General features: G+C 41.2%; 1 protein-coding gene across 1 annotated transcript in view; it reads right to left on the bottom strand.

The window, feature by feature from the left end:
* Positions 1 to 6,954: 6,954 nt before the first annotated feature.
* EFNB2 (ephrin B2) overlaps positions 6,955 to 16,803 on the bottom strand; it is a 46,035-nt gene continuing 36,186 nt past the window's right edge. The window contains exons 3-5 of the mRNA XM_064440610.1: positions 13,268 to 13,360; positions 12,393 to 12,506; positions 6,955 to 10,787 (exon numbers count right to left, since the gene is read on the bottom strand). Coding sequence (XP_064296680.1) covers positions 10,405 to 10,787; positions 12,393 to 12,506; positions 13,268 to 13,360 — 590 coding nt within the window. The 3' untranslated portion in view covers positions 6,955 to 10,404. The remainder of the gene's footprint in view (positions 10,788 to 12,392; positions 12,507 to 13,267; positions 13,361 to 16,803) is intronic.

The raw sequence follows: 16,803 nt of genomic DNA, 5'->3' as shown, positions 1-16,803 counted from the left end.
TAGAAATATGCTAAGAAGCGATAGAACTTAGGAGCTGATTTCTCTGTCTCAGAAGAAACTAACAGAGTTTCAAGGGTGGAAAGCTAAAAACTGATCAAAGAAAACACTCTTTCATACAATGTGTGACTGAACTATAAAACTCACCTCCACAGAAAGCCACTCAGGCCCATAATTTAGGAAGATTAAAAAAATCAGAATTTGAACACTGATTAAGAGTGCTCAGAGTTCTGATTTTCACTGTTTTTAAAGAAAAAGAACTTGGTACACTCAACCATTATGCTTATCTTAAAATAGCTGGCAACGGGTAGGATTTTTGCAAGAGCCACTCTTTCTAAAAGACTTGGAAATGTTACTAAATGGGTCTTACATTTTACCGTGATTTAATTGCCACCTCATTCGTGTCTGTCACTTGGTTAGTAATCAGGAGCCAAATTCTTCAGGGTACCAAAATCAGTCAGCTGTATCAGCGAAGAACTCTACTTCAGTTTTAAGGAATCATGTTTTGGTCAAACGCTGTTCTAGGAGCTGGCAGTAATGTTAAGTGGAACTGCAAAAGAATAAATAGGGAGTGTAAGCCTTCCCAGACCTCCTCCTGCAACCCAGAAATAGCCTCTCCTGAGAAGCCACTGCCCACCTCCAGGTCTGCAGAAGATGCTGCTGTGATAGTGCAGCTGTTTCTTCCTGCCTCCGTGATTCTCACCACCCATGCAGCTTCCAAGGGTTTAATTAAGCCGGATCCTCCTCATTGTTCGTTTCTTGCAAAGCACGGCTGGCAGAGCACTCGGCAGCGGTACAGCAGATGAGCTAAGGCACGCCAACAACCCTGGATCAGCCCCCACGTGCTTTCCTTACGTGATCAGCCCACTTCCAAGAAATCGTTTTATTTCCAAATGGTTGCTGTCACAGCTGTGTGCAGAAAGCTGAATGACTGAGCACCATTGCTCGGAGCTTTGGCCCTGCATTTATCACACGCTCGGTGCTGCGACGAGGGCCGTGCGAAACTCCCATCTTTCCCTTTGAGAAGAAACGATCAAAGTGTTGAGGACTGAGGCCTCGCCACCTCCTCTCCGCCTCCCTGCAAAAGCCTGAACAGCCCAGGGTAATCCCTCACTGCTGGTGACCGAAAGAGAGAAAATACAATCGGTCCTTATAACTTTTGTGAGCAGGGATGAAGCCTTTCTGGACTGAGGTGTATTGGCGTTTCGATCTGTCAGTAACGTGATCTGTCAGTAACGCAATGGTAAGATATCTCTCAAAAAACTGATGCAAAATAAGTCTCCTGAGTCTCATCTGCATGTTTGTAGGCACTGATCTATTAATGGTGCCTTGTGTGAGGGTACGCTGTGGAAACGTCGCAAGCAGCCAGCTACACAGAAAAACAAAAGTGTTGTATAACTTGATAAATATAGTTCTAATGCTATCTTTGAAATATTTAGGCTGGGTGAAAAATCCAAAGGAAAAACATCAGCTGTTTTAAAACGCAGCCCTAGAAGGGGGTGGACGGGAGCTGGCAGAAGGGATTTATGCTTCTCCTGTAGGAACAATGTCTTAGTATAAATCCCTTGTATTGTGTGTAATCACATAGGTTACACCTACTGGTGGCCAAAGCATCCAGACTTCAGCTTTATCACTGCTCGTCATAAGAGACTGAAAGGACAAAGTTACGTAAATGAGCCCCAAGCTGGCTGCCACCAGGCTGGTGCACTGACAGTAAAACCAACAACACTTTCTGCTTCTAAGTATTGAGCTGACTCAATGAAACAAAACAAAACCATATATTGATTATTGCCAAAAGTCATTCTGTCTTTCAAATATGCTTACTCAATTTTGAGTGGCACACCAATCACTGTTTCTTAATTCTGCTGTAATGATGTTTTCCAAAGTGAACTGCTTACACTTTTCTGAAAAGAGATTTTAATACATTTGGGGTTTTTTTTTTAATTACGAGAAACAAGACAAAATAACCCGCAACAATTTTAGCTTAATGTATTGATGAATGGAGATGTAAAACCGACCAGATTGAAATGAGCTATATAGAAATTGTATTTAGGAATTTTACTGCATGTTATTTTCCTTCAGATGCAATTGAATAAATACAAAAGGAAGAGATAAAGCCACATAAAAATTCAGACTAAAGCTGATTGGAAAATAAGAGGCTTGGAAGAAAACACAGCCTTGGTGCAAGGACTGTTCCTGTGTTCCACCATAACATTAATTTTTTCATGAAAAGTCGTCACCAGCTGAAATCCAGACCCAGTCATATAAAAGGATAAAAGCCTAGGGCAACAAAGCAACTTTCATGGTGAGCAGCAAAAGCTTTGTCCAGAAGTGAAACCTTACCTGGAAAGATACAAAGCCCAGAAAGGGCTTTAGGGCTGTCAGGGCTGGCGTACTGAGCAGGTGATCAGGGCTTGGCATCAGGGTATGTGATAAACAGGCCAAAGGGAAGTAGCCACCATTTTATCAATAGTGGAAATCTGAGAGAAGACCTCCAGAACCAGCAGTATGAATCTTTACAGCTTGAATGCTGTTTTGAGGCCTGGGGAATTCACGTGTGCTTTCTCAGTTATGTACAAAAAGAAAACATGGCACATAATGACGGAAAGAGTGTGAAGCATGCAACTTTTTTTTAATTCTTGCGTCATCATTTGAGTTTCCCCAAATCCTGAGATTTTTCAGAGTGACACACAGAGTTTTTTTGCATCATTTCCTGCCTTCTGGCCTCACATCCTCCAGTATTCCTCGCGGTGATGAATGCTAAAATGCTATTGCTTTTGAATAATTACTAAATTGTTCATGTGATCCTGTAATTCCAACAGCTGAGTTTAAAGAAAGTGAATTTTTGGTATTTTGATCTAATTATGAGATTTGGAAATGAGAATGTGGCGTGTGGAGGTGAACAGATAATGTAATAACAGTGGAAAGCTGACCTGCTGGTTATGCATATGGAATAGAATTGAATGCAGGAGTAGGAAGGAATGAGTTTAAATACTAGAAGAGAGGACAAAAAGACACAAGAAAATGTGAAAAACCTTTATTTTACATTTGCTAGTAATCCAACCTATTTTAATGAAGAGATACAGAAAGTTGCTGAAAATGTTCAATAAAATACAAATTACATTTTTTATGACACTTAATAGCAGTCTCTTATAAAAGCATGTCATTGTCGGTATGTTTTTGAGTATAGTCTTTATAATATTCAGGACAACACTTATAGAGCACTTTCTCATAGCTAAGAGGTATAATAAAATCTGTATGAGTACTGCTTATGCATGTGCAGTTCTAAACTGTGATAAGTAGGATCAGATACCAAGCTGAATCATGCTAATTTATATCCACTGAAGGTCTGATCTAGAAGCAACCATTCTCCCGCCCTCAGTGGATTCCCTGTACTATTATATTAATTGCACTTCTTCAGCAGCCTAAGCATATAAGGCTCTGACAATGCACTTATGAAAACACAAGCCCTGTTCCAGAGCTTATGACAGCTATGCACAAGTGTCTCTGCTGTCTAGACTTTCAATAGTCCTTTCAATTCAGTTCTTGCAGATCTTTGTTCTATTTTTCACAGGATCCCAGCTTGCAGAAAACGCTGGCCATGGTTCTCCGTCCCACATAGGCTTTTTTCCCTCTCAGTGTCTAGCAGAACAACCTGGCCTGATCTCCTCACCTTCGCAAAACAACAGCCAACACTTACCAAATGCTACTCTTATTACTCTGTCAACATTTTTCTCTGCTTGCTGTTACCTGTTTTCCACCGAAGCCTTTACCAGGCCTGCAAAGAGCCCATCTCTCTAACTGCCTCCGCAGCTGGGCCTGTCATTTTGGTCCGACTTCTCCCCGGAATTTTGTCATCGCAGATGTCCCCAGGCCTCCTCATCGGGAAGTCACTGTCCTCTCACACACCTTCCCTCTGCAGTCCTCCTCCCTCTGCTCCATAGGCCTTTCTCCAGGAGCAGCGACCTGCAGCTCCTCCTCCTCCTCCTCACTGTGCATGGGCAGGCTCTTGCCCCTGTTTCGCAAGAGCCGCCAGCCCCCGTTTGCCAGCACCTCACCCATCACTGGCAGATCCAGGCACAGGCAAGGATATCATCTGCATGCTACTTCCAATAGGAACTCCAGTTCCACCATGATTTTATCTGTAGGGTGACTCCTATGGGTTGTATTATGCCTTAATTAAGCATCAAAGTATTTCTGTGAGTCATGTGAAAGACAGATATTCTTTTATTTCACAGATGACAGCTCAGTCAGCTGAATCCAGCACCATTCGGATTATGAATGGCACAATCATGAATACACTGTGGTATATCCTCCAACACTCATCTTTTTCCAGAACAAATACCACTTGATTTCTGATCTGATGCTTCATGTAATGACATGCCAACTGTATAACGAGTATGTTTGGTGTTTTTAAACCCTGGACTTTTTCCCCACCAAAACTTCTATTGTGGCTATGAAGATGGAGAGTGTCTCTTGGAAAGGCTCAGTTTTCATTTTCCTTTATTTTGCTAACCACTACACAATTTTAAGCTTTTCTGCAAAAAGAAAATTTACAGTGCCCATAGAATCAAAACGAGCGTGCTGCTGACTGAGTGAACATTTGATCAATGCATCAGAGCAAAGCTAAAGAGAAAGGCTAAAGAAAGAGGTATAACGTTTTAAACCTAGGCAGTAACATTGTTATGCTTACTTTGTGAGGCACTATTTTATGTAACAGATCCTTATTCCACTCTAGATGGATAACAACTGTGAATTATAATTTTATTTTCCACTTAGCGGAGCCTATTGACTTGGACTAGTTCTTGCCAGGGAACCAGTTTCATAATAAAGGCAGTAAATTCTGATTTTGTGCTTGTTTGATAATTAATAGTGCAGTGTCAGCAGCAGTGCAAAATGCAATTATGATTTTTTTTTTCTTCTGCAAGTTATAAAAGATGGGTTATAAGTCAATGACTTTATGCTGAGTGTCTACGGCACATATCATTTACTAAAATGAGTTTGGCAGACTCAGTGGAGGTTCCGTTATGTTTGTGAAGTTATGTGAGCAAGTCCCTCCCATTAACCCAGTGTCCTTGTCCTCAAGTGTAACTATACAGATATAGTTACACCAGCAACCATTTTTCCCCTCCAGTGGAGACACCGTTTATAGCAACACTGCTTTTCCATACTGCTAAAACAGTGACTAAAATGGGGTTGTGTGGGTGTCTGTATACACACTAGTTATAAATATACTGTATGTAATTATATAATAATATGTTTATCATAGATGGAAAAAAGAAGCACAGAAACGAAAATGCCATTTAAACTTGACACTATGGAATTCTTTTTCTTATCACCATCTTCCAGTATTTACCAAGGCCTCAAATAAAAACAATAGCCTTAGCCTGAACTAAGCTGGAGTCACAGCTCTAACAGATGGCTTTATCAGACAAGCTTTTGGCATAGACCAGACCTGAGCACCTCACAGCCATTAACGATGTGGGGACCTTCACAACACACTGAGATAAGCAAGTGAAATTCCCTGTGTGCAAGCACAAAGCAGGGAGTGAAGTCTTATTCCAGCCAAGTATGCATGTGCCTCTGAGGACAAAAGGCTACCTCCTTTGAAGGGACTTAGAGCCGTAAATGAAGGATTAGACCCAAGTGATCTACTGAGAAGTCAGAGGATGTTCACATGCTCCACCGTGGACATTTATGCCTTCTGCTGGACCAAGTAACTCTCCCAAGGCCACGTGTAGCAGAGTCAGGAGAACCTATGTGCCACTGCGTAACTCGCCCCTCAAAGAACAACTTCCAGCCAGCACAGATTCTGTAAACCGGACCTGTCCAAAATGAGCTCAGTCAGCAAGAAGCCATGCTAGCCCAACCGTTCAACAGCCTCTAGGGCTTTCTGTAAGTCCAGCTGCAGAATACTTGTGCCATTGCAACATACACAGTGCCTTTGCCATAGAGGCATATTTTCCCTGATTATTCAGAAAAAAAAAATAATTTGACAAATGGGGATTGCGTGACCAGTACTATGAATAACTAGCTGCCTTTCTTCAAAGACAACTCTGTGACAAATTGGCATCTGTTGTTAAAGTGACAAATAACTCTTTCCCCTCTGTAGACCTTCCCACCTGTTACTCCATGGATGAGCACACCATTTATGTGCTGCTAACAAACTGAAAGGTGCATAACTTCCAAAGTGACTGGGCTTTGTCAAAAAATTAAGGTATTATTTATTAAATGAGAGAATCAGCTATCCTAGCGAAAATTACAGCAACACAACCCCAGAGCTTAAGGCTTGGGTTACCTGCACATGTTGGCACCCATCTCCCTTAACTTAAGGCACAGTAAAGCAGGGACAGGACAATGCATGGCCCCACTGAAGGGACCATGCAGAGATGTTTTGACTTTGCAGCATTTCTAATCCTTCACCATTCTCCCAAATCTTCCAGCTCCTGTTCCTTCTCGCTCAGCCCCACCACCCCAGGCTTGCCATTCCCCCTCCTCAGGAACAGCAGTGACAGCAACGGTGCCCATAAGGCTTCAGGTCTATTTTTTATACTGACTGCCCACAGGATAAATCCACTCGATAATGCCTGGGAATTATTTGTGTGGTTATAATCTTACCTCCCAGATCATCCAGGCAACCTGGCTACTGCACCTGACTGAAGCTCGTGGACTTCCAAGGGCATAAGTTCCCCACATGTTATTTAAAATCTGCTGATATATGTAAGAGAAAGTCTGAGAAAGAAGTAGGTTAACAGAAGTCTGTATTATAGGGACCTTTCTTTCCTATAAACTACTATCAACCAGGGTGGAGAGATGAGGGAGAGGGGGGAGAGGGAGAGAGAGAAGGATGGTGGGAGGGGCAAAGAGAGGCAGGCTTGTTGGCTTTCTTATTTATTTTCACCTTTTAAAAAAGGAAAAAATTGCAAAACAAAAGAAGAAAATACTTAGAAGGCAAGGTTTCCATAGGAAAAAAATATTTTATTTTTTTAAGAACAAATTCAGTTTGAAACAGACGTGGAATGTGATTTTCATAATTTTCATTTTCTGGGAACTAACTGCAATGTGGAACTAAAGCAAATTTCAAACTTATGACCGGCTAGTTTTAAAACGGAATGAAACAAACAAACGAACAAACAAATAAAAAAAAAAAGAAATTATTTATAACTCAAGCATAATACTGTGTTACTTACAAACTGGACAAAGAAATTCTTAAATAAATATTCATGGTACACAATTTCAGCACAAATATGCGGCAATTTGGCAACCTTTTATACCATTTTTTTCCTCAATACAGTGCAAAGGGGAATGACACTGCCTTTAAACAAGCTGTAGCTAAATACATTGCAAAATTCAAATTTTATACAAAACATCTTGCTCGGACTTTATAAAAAACCAACATTGCTCTATATACACAATCTGGTTAAGAAAAGCCATTTTTGTCTTGGTTTCATGTGGGTTTTTTTATTATTTAAAAAGGTGAATAAGGCTACTGTAACACCCCAAATCCATACACAGTAAATCTGAACCTATTTACAGCATCTTCACTTCAACATGATGGTGCAAATTCCAAGTCGGGTGACTAGGGATGATCATACAAGCAAGGCATTTACAGTAACTTTTCAAAGCTGGACCAACGTCAAATAAAGGAACAGTTGGTAGATTGTCATAATTCTGCACCAGACACAAAAACAGACGCACAGTACATTTTTTTTTTTCAATTGGTTGCAGGTTGCTCTTGAGCTATTCGTTTGATTTTTCTTTTTTCACAGTTTAGTACATAAGTAGAATGTAGCCAACTGATGAAGCGTAGATTTGATTCAATAAAAATCAGGATCAGTAAGCCTATCTTTTCCCTTCCTCCCCCTCCCCCAAAATAAAATCTTAATGACTTACAAGAGAACCTTGTATGGATGGATTCACAGAAAGGAAGGGTTGTTGAAAAGAATTACATATGTACTGTAGTTAGTCACCATGGTAACCTTCCACAGAACCATGGGTTGGGATTTTTTTTGCTTTGTTTCTCTCTTTTGGACCAACATCCCAACATCATTTTCAGATTTGGGAAACAGAGAGAGTGGTCATTTCTATGACAGATTTTTTTTTTCCTTTTTTTTCTTTTTTTTTTTTTTTCCTTGCAGGTGCTCACCAGAGGTCTGAGAACCTCAAAATGCTGTTGCTACATTTTCTTTCCAAATCAGAAAGCAAAGTGTTACCATAGTAACATGACTATGTTAGAAACGTCTATTTGCATAGCACATATAAAAGTAGAGTTTTTTTGTTTCCTCCCCAGGGTGGGAGCTTTAGGGGAATAGCCATGCTAAAGAGAAAACTTTAACCTGAAACCCCCCCCTCTATGAACCTCAATGAAATCTACAGAACACATCAGCCCATAAGGCAAGGGAAAACACAACACAGAAAATAAATGCCGGCACACCTTGTCATTGTTAAATACGTGATGCAGTAACATTGATTTCCTGACATTTTGGGCCTTATATTTCCTAGTTTTCTCTTATGAGATGCTTTGGATTTTTGGTTTTGTTTTTTTTTTTAATATGCTCCCACTCTTATTTTTGGGTGGCTGATGTTTTTCCCAGAAGCAGTTTCTTTTTTCAAAAATATGTGTGTGTGTGTATATATATGCATATATATGCATATATAAACATATATATGTGTGTATATACATACACACACACACACACACACATATATATGTGTAAAATGATGACAAGTTAAGACTATTTAATTGCCGCAAATGAATTTCACATCTTCTGGTGTAGATTCTGTGCAATCTCAAAATATATATTAGTAAAAAAAGCAAACCAAAACAAAAAAGTAAGAAAGAACGAACGAAAGAAAAACTCTCACTTTATATCCCTTGTGTTCTATACACCTATTATAAATAAGACATATCTTCCTTCTCCATCTCAGTGTCATAATTTATTTTACTCTTATGGACTGCAAGAGGTTTGCCATATGTGCTTTAACTTTGCAACAGAGCACCAATGAACGGCTGTGTCAGTCACAGTACCGACACTCACTGTGCAGGGACAGCACTACAATAAACCAAAGTGTCAAAAGGCTCAGTCAGAAAGAAATTCTGTTTCACTTTTAGAGATGAGAAAGGTCTTTTTCACAACTTTACCGGTGATAGAATTACAGCTCATTTGACCCGTTGGCTTATAATCATCTTGGTCAGATTTGGCTCTCTGCTATTTTCTTAAATGCTTTCCCTGTGTTTAGTACAATGTGATAGTATAGCAGCTGAGTCCGCTTAAAAGTCATCCAAAGCAGACTATGTTTTCGCTACAGCTTCAAAGCTGTATATTTTATTGCCAGTACCACAACAGCCCTGCTCTAATACATCCTCAGCGGCCTGCTATTGTCTTGTCCTCTCCAAGCTTGTTCACTTACTAACAATACCCCTTTGTTCTACTGTATTGAAGGTACTATTTTTTTCTGCACACTGGTATTTGATAACCATGAATTCCTTCAAATGCAGCCCTAATCCACTGCGCGTGTTATTGTGCCTCCTACTTGCCTCTTAAAACTTAGCATACCAAAGTGCTGTGCTACCTAAATGTTTTTTTTTTCTTTTTTCTTCCCAGCTTCTATTTTTGAGGCAGCAGTATTCACCTGAAACTGCAGTCAGCCCTTCCCTCCACCACCCAGTCCTGCTCTTGACTTTGTTGACAGCCTAACTTTTTGGCTGGAAGGCTCCTTACTATCAAACACAATTTCTATAAATGCATTACCCATTCGAGTGAGGCTGCTGTAGCAGATGGATGGAGCACGGATCTCCAAACATTAATGTTCCATTAGTGATTCAGGAGGTGGAGTGAAAGGAAATCTTATGTGAAGGATGGCAGAGCCCCGGATAACAGAAACAAATGGAACAGTGACGGACTAAAAGCAAGAGAACTTTAACAAGTCTTAATTGGACACCAAGGTCTGTGTGACAAATCCAGTACGCACTGAGAGAGACACACGAAAGTCAGAAGATTGCATTTCAAGCTTGATATATCCTAGAGCACCTTCCCAGGATGCCTAGAGCTATTAACATCCACGGATCACTCCATCTTCCCTTGGCTTTTGTACATGCCTGAACGCCCGCAGCACATGGCTTTGAGGATGATGAATGTAACAAGAGTACAGCAATCAGAATGGGCATCTTCTACATAAAAGTCTTCCAGCTTTTAGTGAATACTTATTCACCGAGATAGGAATTCTACAGACTAGGTAAGCTGTCCAGCTTGCGTCGGCTCCCGGAGAAAGAGCTGTTGCCTTCTCCCCCCCTGTGCTTGAGTCAATGCTAGCGCACAAGGCATCATCACAAACCCCAACAGAAAGCATTTGACCAGTGAGTTTCCTCTACGACTCCACTGTACCACCGAGTTGGCTGTGTGTTTCTCAGACCTTGTAATAAATGTTTGCTGGACTCTGAGGAGGCATCTCTTGAACTATGTACACCGGATGTCCATAGTCGCCGCTGACCTTTTCATAGTGGGGGCAAAAGACACTGTCTGCAGTCCTTAGAGGAATGATAATGTCACTGGGCTCAGAACCATTGTTGTTGCCACTGCGTTTTGGGGTGGCTAACGTACTAAGTGAGAGAGTTGTCGTGTGCTGCGGGGAATGCTTCCTGTGTCTTCTCCGGTACTTCAACAAAAGAACCACCAAAGTGATGATGATGACGATGAAAATGATGCATCCTGATGCAATCCCTGCAAATAAGGCCACCTCTGAACCCAGTATACTGGAATGCCCAGCCTTACTGCCATCCGTGCTAGATCCTGGAAAGAACGGAAATACAACAGACAAAAGTTATTGCCATCCTGTGACCCATCTACGCTGCTTGAAAATGTGTAGAGTAAGCAAGACTGGAAGAATTAACTGACAGCTAAACTTTGACAAACCAATTACCCTGTTAGATAGCTAAATGCAAACAGCCAAAGTCAGCAATCAATATTAAACAAGACTTTGTGTCTGTTGGTCTCACTTTTGTGGTGCCTCCAAACCACCCTGTTTCATACATCATCATCCATCAGCGGTGAGGACTGGCACTGACAAGGCAGCCTTTGATGCACACTGCATCTTTTAACAGATGCTGGCCAGCCCCAGGCAGCAGAGCGGGGTGGGACAGGACTGCAAGGGGAAAATAACACAGGGAAATGACAATTCTCAGGACAACCGGTACTGTTCAGTGTCACATCGTTCTTCTGCTATTTTATCTTTCGCATAGTAATTTAAGTTAAACCGTCCTTAGTGCCTCTTTAGGTGGACTCCTCTTGCTGGCACATGAAGCAAAGGAGCTTGAGGCAGTATGCGAGATAGGCAAAATGGCTATGGCATATATCTGTATGAGCTTACATTTACTTAAAACACCACCATGCATTTGGTAATCAGGAAAAGCTCATGTGCTGAACAGCCTGCTGAATATTTGGTGCCATCACACTGTCATATTATTTGTCACAAAAATTAAATAAAAGCTCACTTGGCACTTTCTCTCTGGAAAATTTGAACCAGCTACCCTCTCTCGGTGCTCACTCACAAGTGGAAGAATGCTGCAGATGCTACATCCACATAACTGTAAACTTCTACTGCAACCTCTGTAGGAAATGGCTGAAACCTGCCCAGTGACTGCCATGTCAAAGATTCATTAGCCCAGTAACTAATGACAGAGCTAGCAAGGAAAACCTTGGCCATTTTTGGGAACCCCAGAATCAACTGCCAGGAAGTTTTTCTTCGCAGCATCCCCAATTCACCAAATTTTCTTCCAGACACCTTGGGTCTTACGAGATATTTTTTTTCTTGTTTACCTAATGCCTGAAATATATCCTGAAGGTATTTGTTTGGAACCACCCGTTTACCTTGTTTAGATAACTATTTAAAAAATTATACCTTTAAATTCAGTGAAAGATCAGCCATTCATGTGTATACTTTATATTTGGTCAGTTAAAAGATCAGGACATTAATTATAGATGCCTTGAAATAAACTTTATAAATGGCTGTCGAGAACCACTTGATAATGTATTATACAGGAAGAGAAAGAAAGACTTGTTCATCTGCCAGAGTACTAAAAGTAAGGCAGCATTTACCATCATAAAGCTGCTCAGTGAATGTCCTATCCAAAAACTTTCCTGTAAATGAGTGATGTTCTCACAAGATGTAATTAACTACTTCTGCAGAGTGGAAGAGGGGAGAGAGCAGCTGTTGCCAAAACTTGCAGCTTCCAGACACTACCCACCAGAGCATCAGAACTGGCTTTTGCTTCATCTCAGTACAAAAATACTTGTCCTTCTGGCACTTCAGTGGTAAAAGAAAATGCAGCTGGGGACAAAGGAGGAGACTCTGCCAGAGCCCCATCCCAGGCATGAACCCCACCGCACCGCACCTACCTGAGTGGTCCTTCACAAAGGGGCTGGTGGTGGAACTCTTCCCGTTGGTGCCAGCTTCCTGCTCAGGGCGCTTGGTGGGATCCGTGTGCCGGGGCAGGCCCGCCGAATTGGGATCTGGGGGAGAGAAAGCCAACTCATGCAGTTTCGGTGCTTGATGGTACAGAGCCTTAGAAGTCAGCTCTAGGTACCTCGTGAGACGCGAATGGCTTTGAACAGAAGAATCTTTATGCAAAGGTCTGGGAGATATAAAAGTACGTAAATTTCCTTTAAAAAGCAAAATGGTTATATTAGTTATTTCAGAGGTTTAAATTGTGAGGCCATCTGCAGAAAATATAGGGATTCCTGTAACTGGCAAGAAAAACTTTGCAGATGACATTTCACTTTAACTGAGGAAGTTGATTGAGTACTAAACCAACTTCTACTTAGAAGAATAATTCTTTCTTCTTGCACAATTGGTTATCTATATGTGAAAAGAGACAATGAACAAAAACCTCTCTGTAATCAGAATTCATAACAAGCAAACTATAGAAATATTAGCTTCCCTCCTTTCATGTACCTTAAATAATTTTGAACAGCAGAGTTGTGGCTTTTGTTTTTAAAATAAAAATAAAAATGACTGAAATACACTACTCCCAGGTGACCTTTCCTTCTAGGGATCTCTCCAGTGAAGAGATCTTATTACAGTAACCCTCCTCCTGTAGAAATCTGTCAGTAGCCGAGGAAGAGAAAATAGGCTTTGCTTTCAGACTATAAGGGAGAAATGACCACACTAGACTCGGCTGGATCTCTGCTCTACACCGCTAAAAGAAGCCTGAAGACTAAAAGGACACTGAGACTGATCAAAGTGATTTCATGAAACAGCAGATGATCTTTACCTTGTCCAACTTTCATGAGGATCTTCATGGTTTTTGTCTGGCACACCCCTCCCTCCTGGTTATCCAGGCCCTCCAAAGACCCATTTGATGTTGCTGATTAAAAATAAAAGAAAAATAAAAAAATAAAAATAAATAAAAATCAGGAAATCAACAGGCAAAGTGATGTGAACATGAGTGTCTGAAAGCAGAAATTCTTTCAATCTACTAGGACCTATTCTTGTTGCTCGGGCTGACCTATGGAAAGTTGTGAAATGTTGAAAGCCAAAGGAATGAATACATTGGTAAGTTGCACAATATATACAAATGGAGGAATGTGTTATCAAGGTTTCAGATTTACCCAGCAACTTTTTTTTTCTATGCACAACTGACTGACTGACTTGGACGAAAACACAGCACCTTGCTAAAAGGTGATCAAGTCTGCTGAAAAGGAACCTGGCAGTCTCAGAGGAGCAAAGCACTGAAAATTCACCCCTTTTTTCTCCCAACAATATCTTTATAATCACCACGTTACACCTGCTTCCTCTATTACAAATCTCCTGCTGGAAGAAGTGAACGCATACAAAAGACCCAGGTGAAAGCTGAGATGCTGCACTGATTGGAAAACCATTTAATATTTTAAAGTACAATCTCATTTTTCTCAGCACTGAGGAGGCTCCGCGGGGGCGGGGGAGAATGTGTTCTATTCTTACGGAAACCTTTTAGCTCATGCAAGCAAACGGGTGCTTTCCCCTGCGTTTATATCGTTCTCGCTTATCTAGGCACTCGCTGGAACCACACAACCCTGCTGCAAGTTGACGCTGCAATGCGATTTGTGCATGAAGCACAACTCCCTTGGAGAATCCAAAATTTTGAGTCACGGTCTAGGGGTGCGCCGCTGCTGCCAGCTGAGCCAGCTCTCGGTTGCAAACCCCCAACAGCTGCTGGAAAACTATTCAGCAGCTCCTCAGCCCTGGGCATTGCTGCCACTTCGCACTGCGCTGTGCAGCGGCGATGCTGGCCGGCGTCCGTGCCGGTGTCCCAGCCACGGTGGCAAAGCAGGCACGTCTGCCAACGGTGGACTCTGGCTTTGCTATTTAGGGAACACACTGGGGGTATTCTCAGCCTGGCTGTCCTGGGGGAGCAACTTGCACCATCATTTCTTAGAGCTGTTTATCCAAGCCCCAAAACACACGTACCAGCGGGTGCATGCAGGCGCACCGGCACCGGGCCACCAGCTGGAGAACACAAATAGAAAACGGGAGATAACGGAGCTCGCTGCTTGCCATGGCTGTGGTGAACTGCTTAAGCAGCACTTTCCTGACTCTGCCCCTCTCCTTTCAGCTCACGATCCAATTCAACCAGGGCTTCACACTGTTCAGATCTTTGTTTTTAATTCTCGCTCCTTCTCTTTCGCCCTCCTCGGGGATTTTCTTTCAAATGCGGCCTATGTATATTTCCTTTTTCCTTCACAATGTCTTCCTAGCCTCATGGCAGTATTTTTCTTCCTCTAATCTTCTCTCTAGCCGTAAAGATATAAACCCCATACTGCTGAACCCTGCTTCCTCGCCTTTGATCTGTTCCTTGTTTTTGTTCCACTCCTGCCTCTTTTGTGACAAACTCAAATTACAGCCACCATACAAACTTCCCAAATTGTTCTTTCTTTTCCTAAAATTCCCTTCGCCTCACATGTGGTCCCTCCCAGTTCCTCCTCTTGTTCCCTCCCCCCTGTAAAAACATGACAATGGCTGTACATGCAACTACTACTTTTTTTTTCCAACTTGCAAAGACTTTTTAAAATATAGAAGACCACAATGAGTAATTTAAGATAAAAGCCAATCTGAAATGTGCCACTGAATTGCCAGGCTCAGAAAATAATGGAGACATATAGTTTTGTTTTCTTTTGTTTTTTTCCAGAGGGAAAAAAAATCAATACTAAGAACCAGTTCTGGACATAAATCAAATGTGTCTTTGCTGAAAGTGTTTTTTATGACCTATTTGCCAATGTACCAGCACAAGGACAAGGGAAAAAAAAAAAAAAAAAAGGCAGTAAATAGAAATACCAAAGCTGAGCATCAGCTGAAAGCACAACTAATAAACACTGACTTTGTCTTGCAGTTTTTGTTATTCTTAGTTTGTTTTTTAATCGAGGCGATGGGGGCTCACATCTCTTTAAACACCTTCTACTTGATTTTAATTGAATAGGGTGCTGCTGCTTCTTAACATCAATGCCTTTTTATTCTTTAAAGGCCTATCCATTTAACCCACAGAGCAGGAGACCTCAATGAGATGCAGAGGATGCAGTCTGACCTCAGTACAGAATGAGAAAGTAAGACAGCAAAAAGAATGCAAAATTACTTCAAATACAGTCTCCAAACGGGAAGGCCCAGATGTACAATGAGTCTGGTTGTGTGCCTACGCGAGCGCAATCTGCCTCGCTTGCTCGCTAAAAGAATGCTTTCATAGCTTTGATGTCAAATGAATGAATTTGCAGAAGTATTCACTTTTTCCACAGTTCTTCAAGGGGTTTTCAGAAAGCCTACGTTATAGCTCACAGTACAGACTGCTACATCCCGAGGAAGGGGGAATTTTCAAAGAGGAGCATTTCAGTGACAGAGCAAAGTTTCCATCTCAGCTTCTCCCTGTAATTAAACCGACAATTACCCAAGGCCACTGGAGGAAATTATTTTTCAAAATTCATTAAGACTATCGAAATATAACCTCACATACCCCTCGTGTACCAGGGAGAAAGTGGGTAGTTTTAAACACATCGTTTCAAGCTCTGAAAAGCTGCATGGAGAAAAGAAGCAATCTGGGACATCAGAGGGAGGAAACAGAGTTTCATACTGCTAATGCCCCTTGACAGTTTAGCGTGCACAAGTCAAACAAGAGAGCAGGTACAAAATATTCCTCAAACACTTGCCGCTGCCGTTCTATATTGATCTCCAAATGAAAATTATACCCACTATGATGTAAGCTCCTCCACCGCACTTATGCTTCTGCAGGAAAGTGACCCTGTACCTGGAGCTCTGCTCACACTGAAAGCTTAGTTAGAAAAAAAGAAAGTGTCTGTGATAGGAGTTTTGGGTATAAACACAGAAACATAACACAAGTTTCTTGTGTCTAAAATGGAAATGCTACTCTCTGGTGTGTTTATATGATCAAATTTCAGACCTTCATTCCAGCTAATTTTTATATACATATACATAAAAAAGAAGAGATTTGGGTTTTTTTATAGTTAGGTCTAAATATGGATATATTTTAGAGGCAATTGCTCACACAAGAACTACCATATATGGCCCTGTGCTAAGAAGACTAGATACTACTTAAATATTAACCTTTATAAACATAATTAATGATTAATATAAAGTTTCTCATGAGTATTAAATGTTCTCAGGACCCCACACTTCACTTTGTATTAATACAGCAACACAGAGGAAACTAGAAGTAAGTGCAATGTTGCTAAACAGGTAGCAAAATATTTTTAAACCTTTTGATGGATAGGTACCTCTGATTTTCTGAGACCTGTCCTGTTCCACTAGTGTCAATTGCAAAACTAA

The sequence above is a fragment of the Phalacrocorax carbo genome, chromosome 1, assembly GCF_963921805.1.
Source record: "Phalacrocorax carbo chromosome 1, bPhaCar2.1, whole genome shotgun sequence".
Lineage (NCBI taxonomy): Eukaryota > Metazoa > Chordata > Aves > Suliformes > Phalacrocoracidae > Phalacrocorax > Phalacrocorax carbo.
Note: the sequence above shows the minus strand (reverse complement) of the source record. Positions and strands in the feature narration are given on the sequence as shown.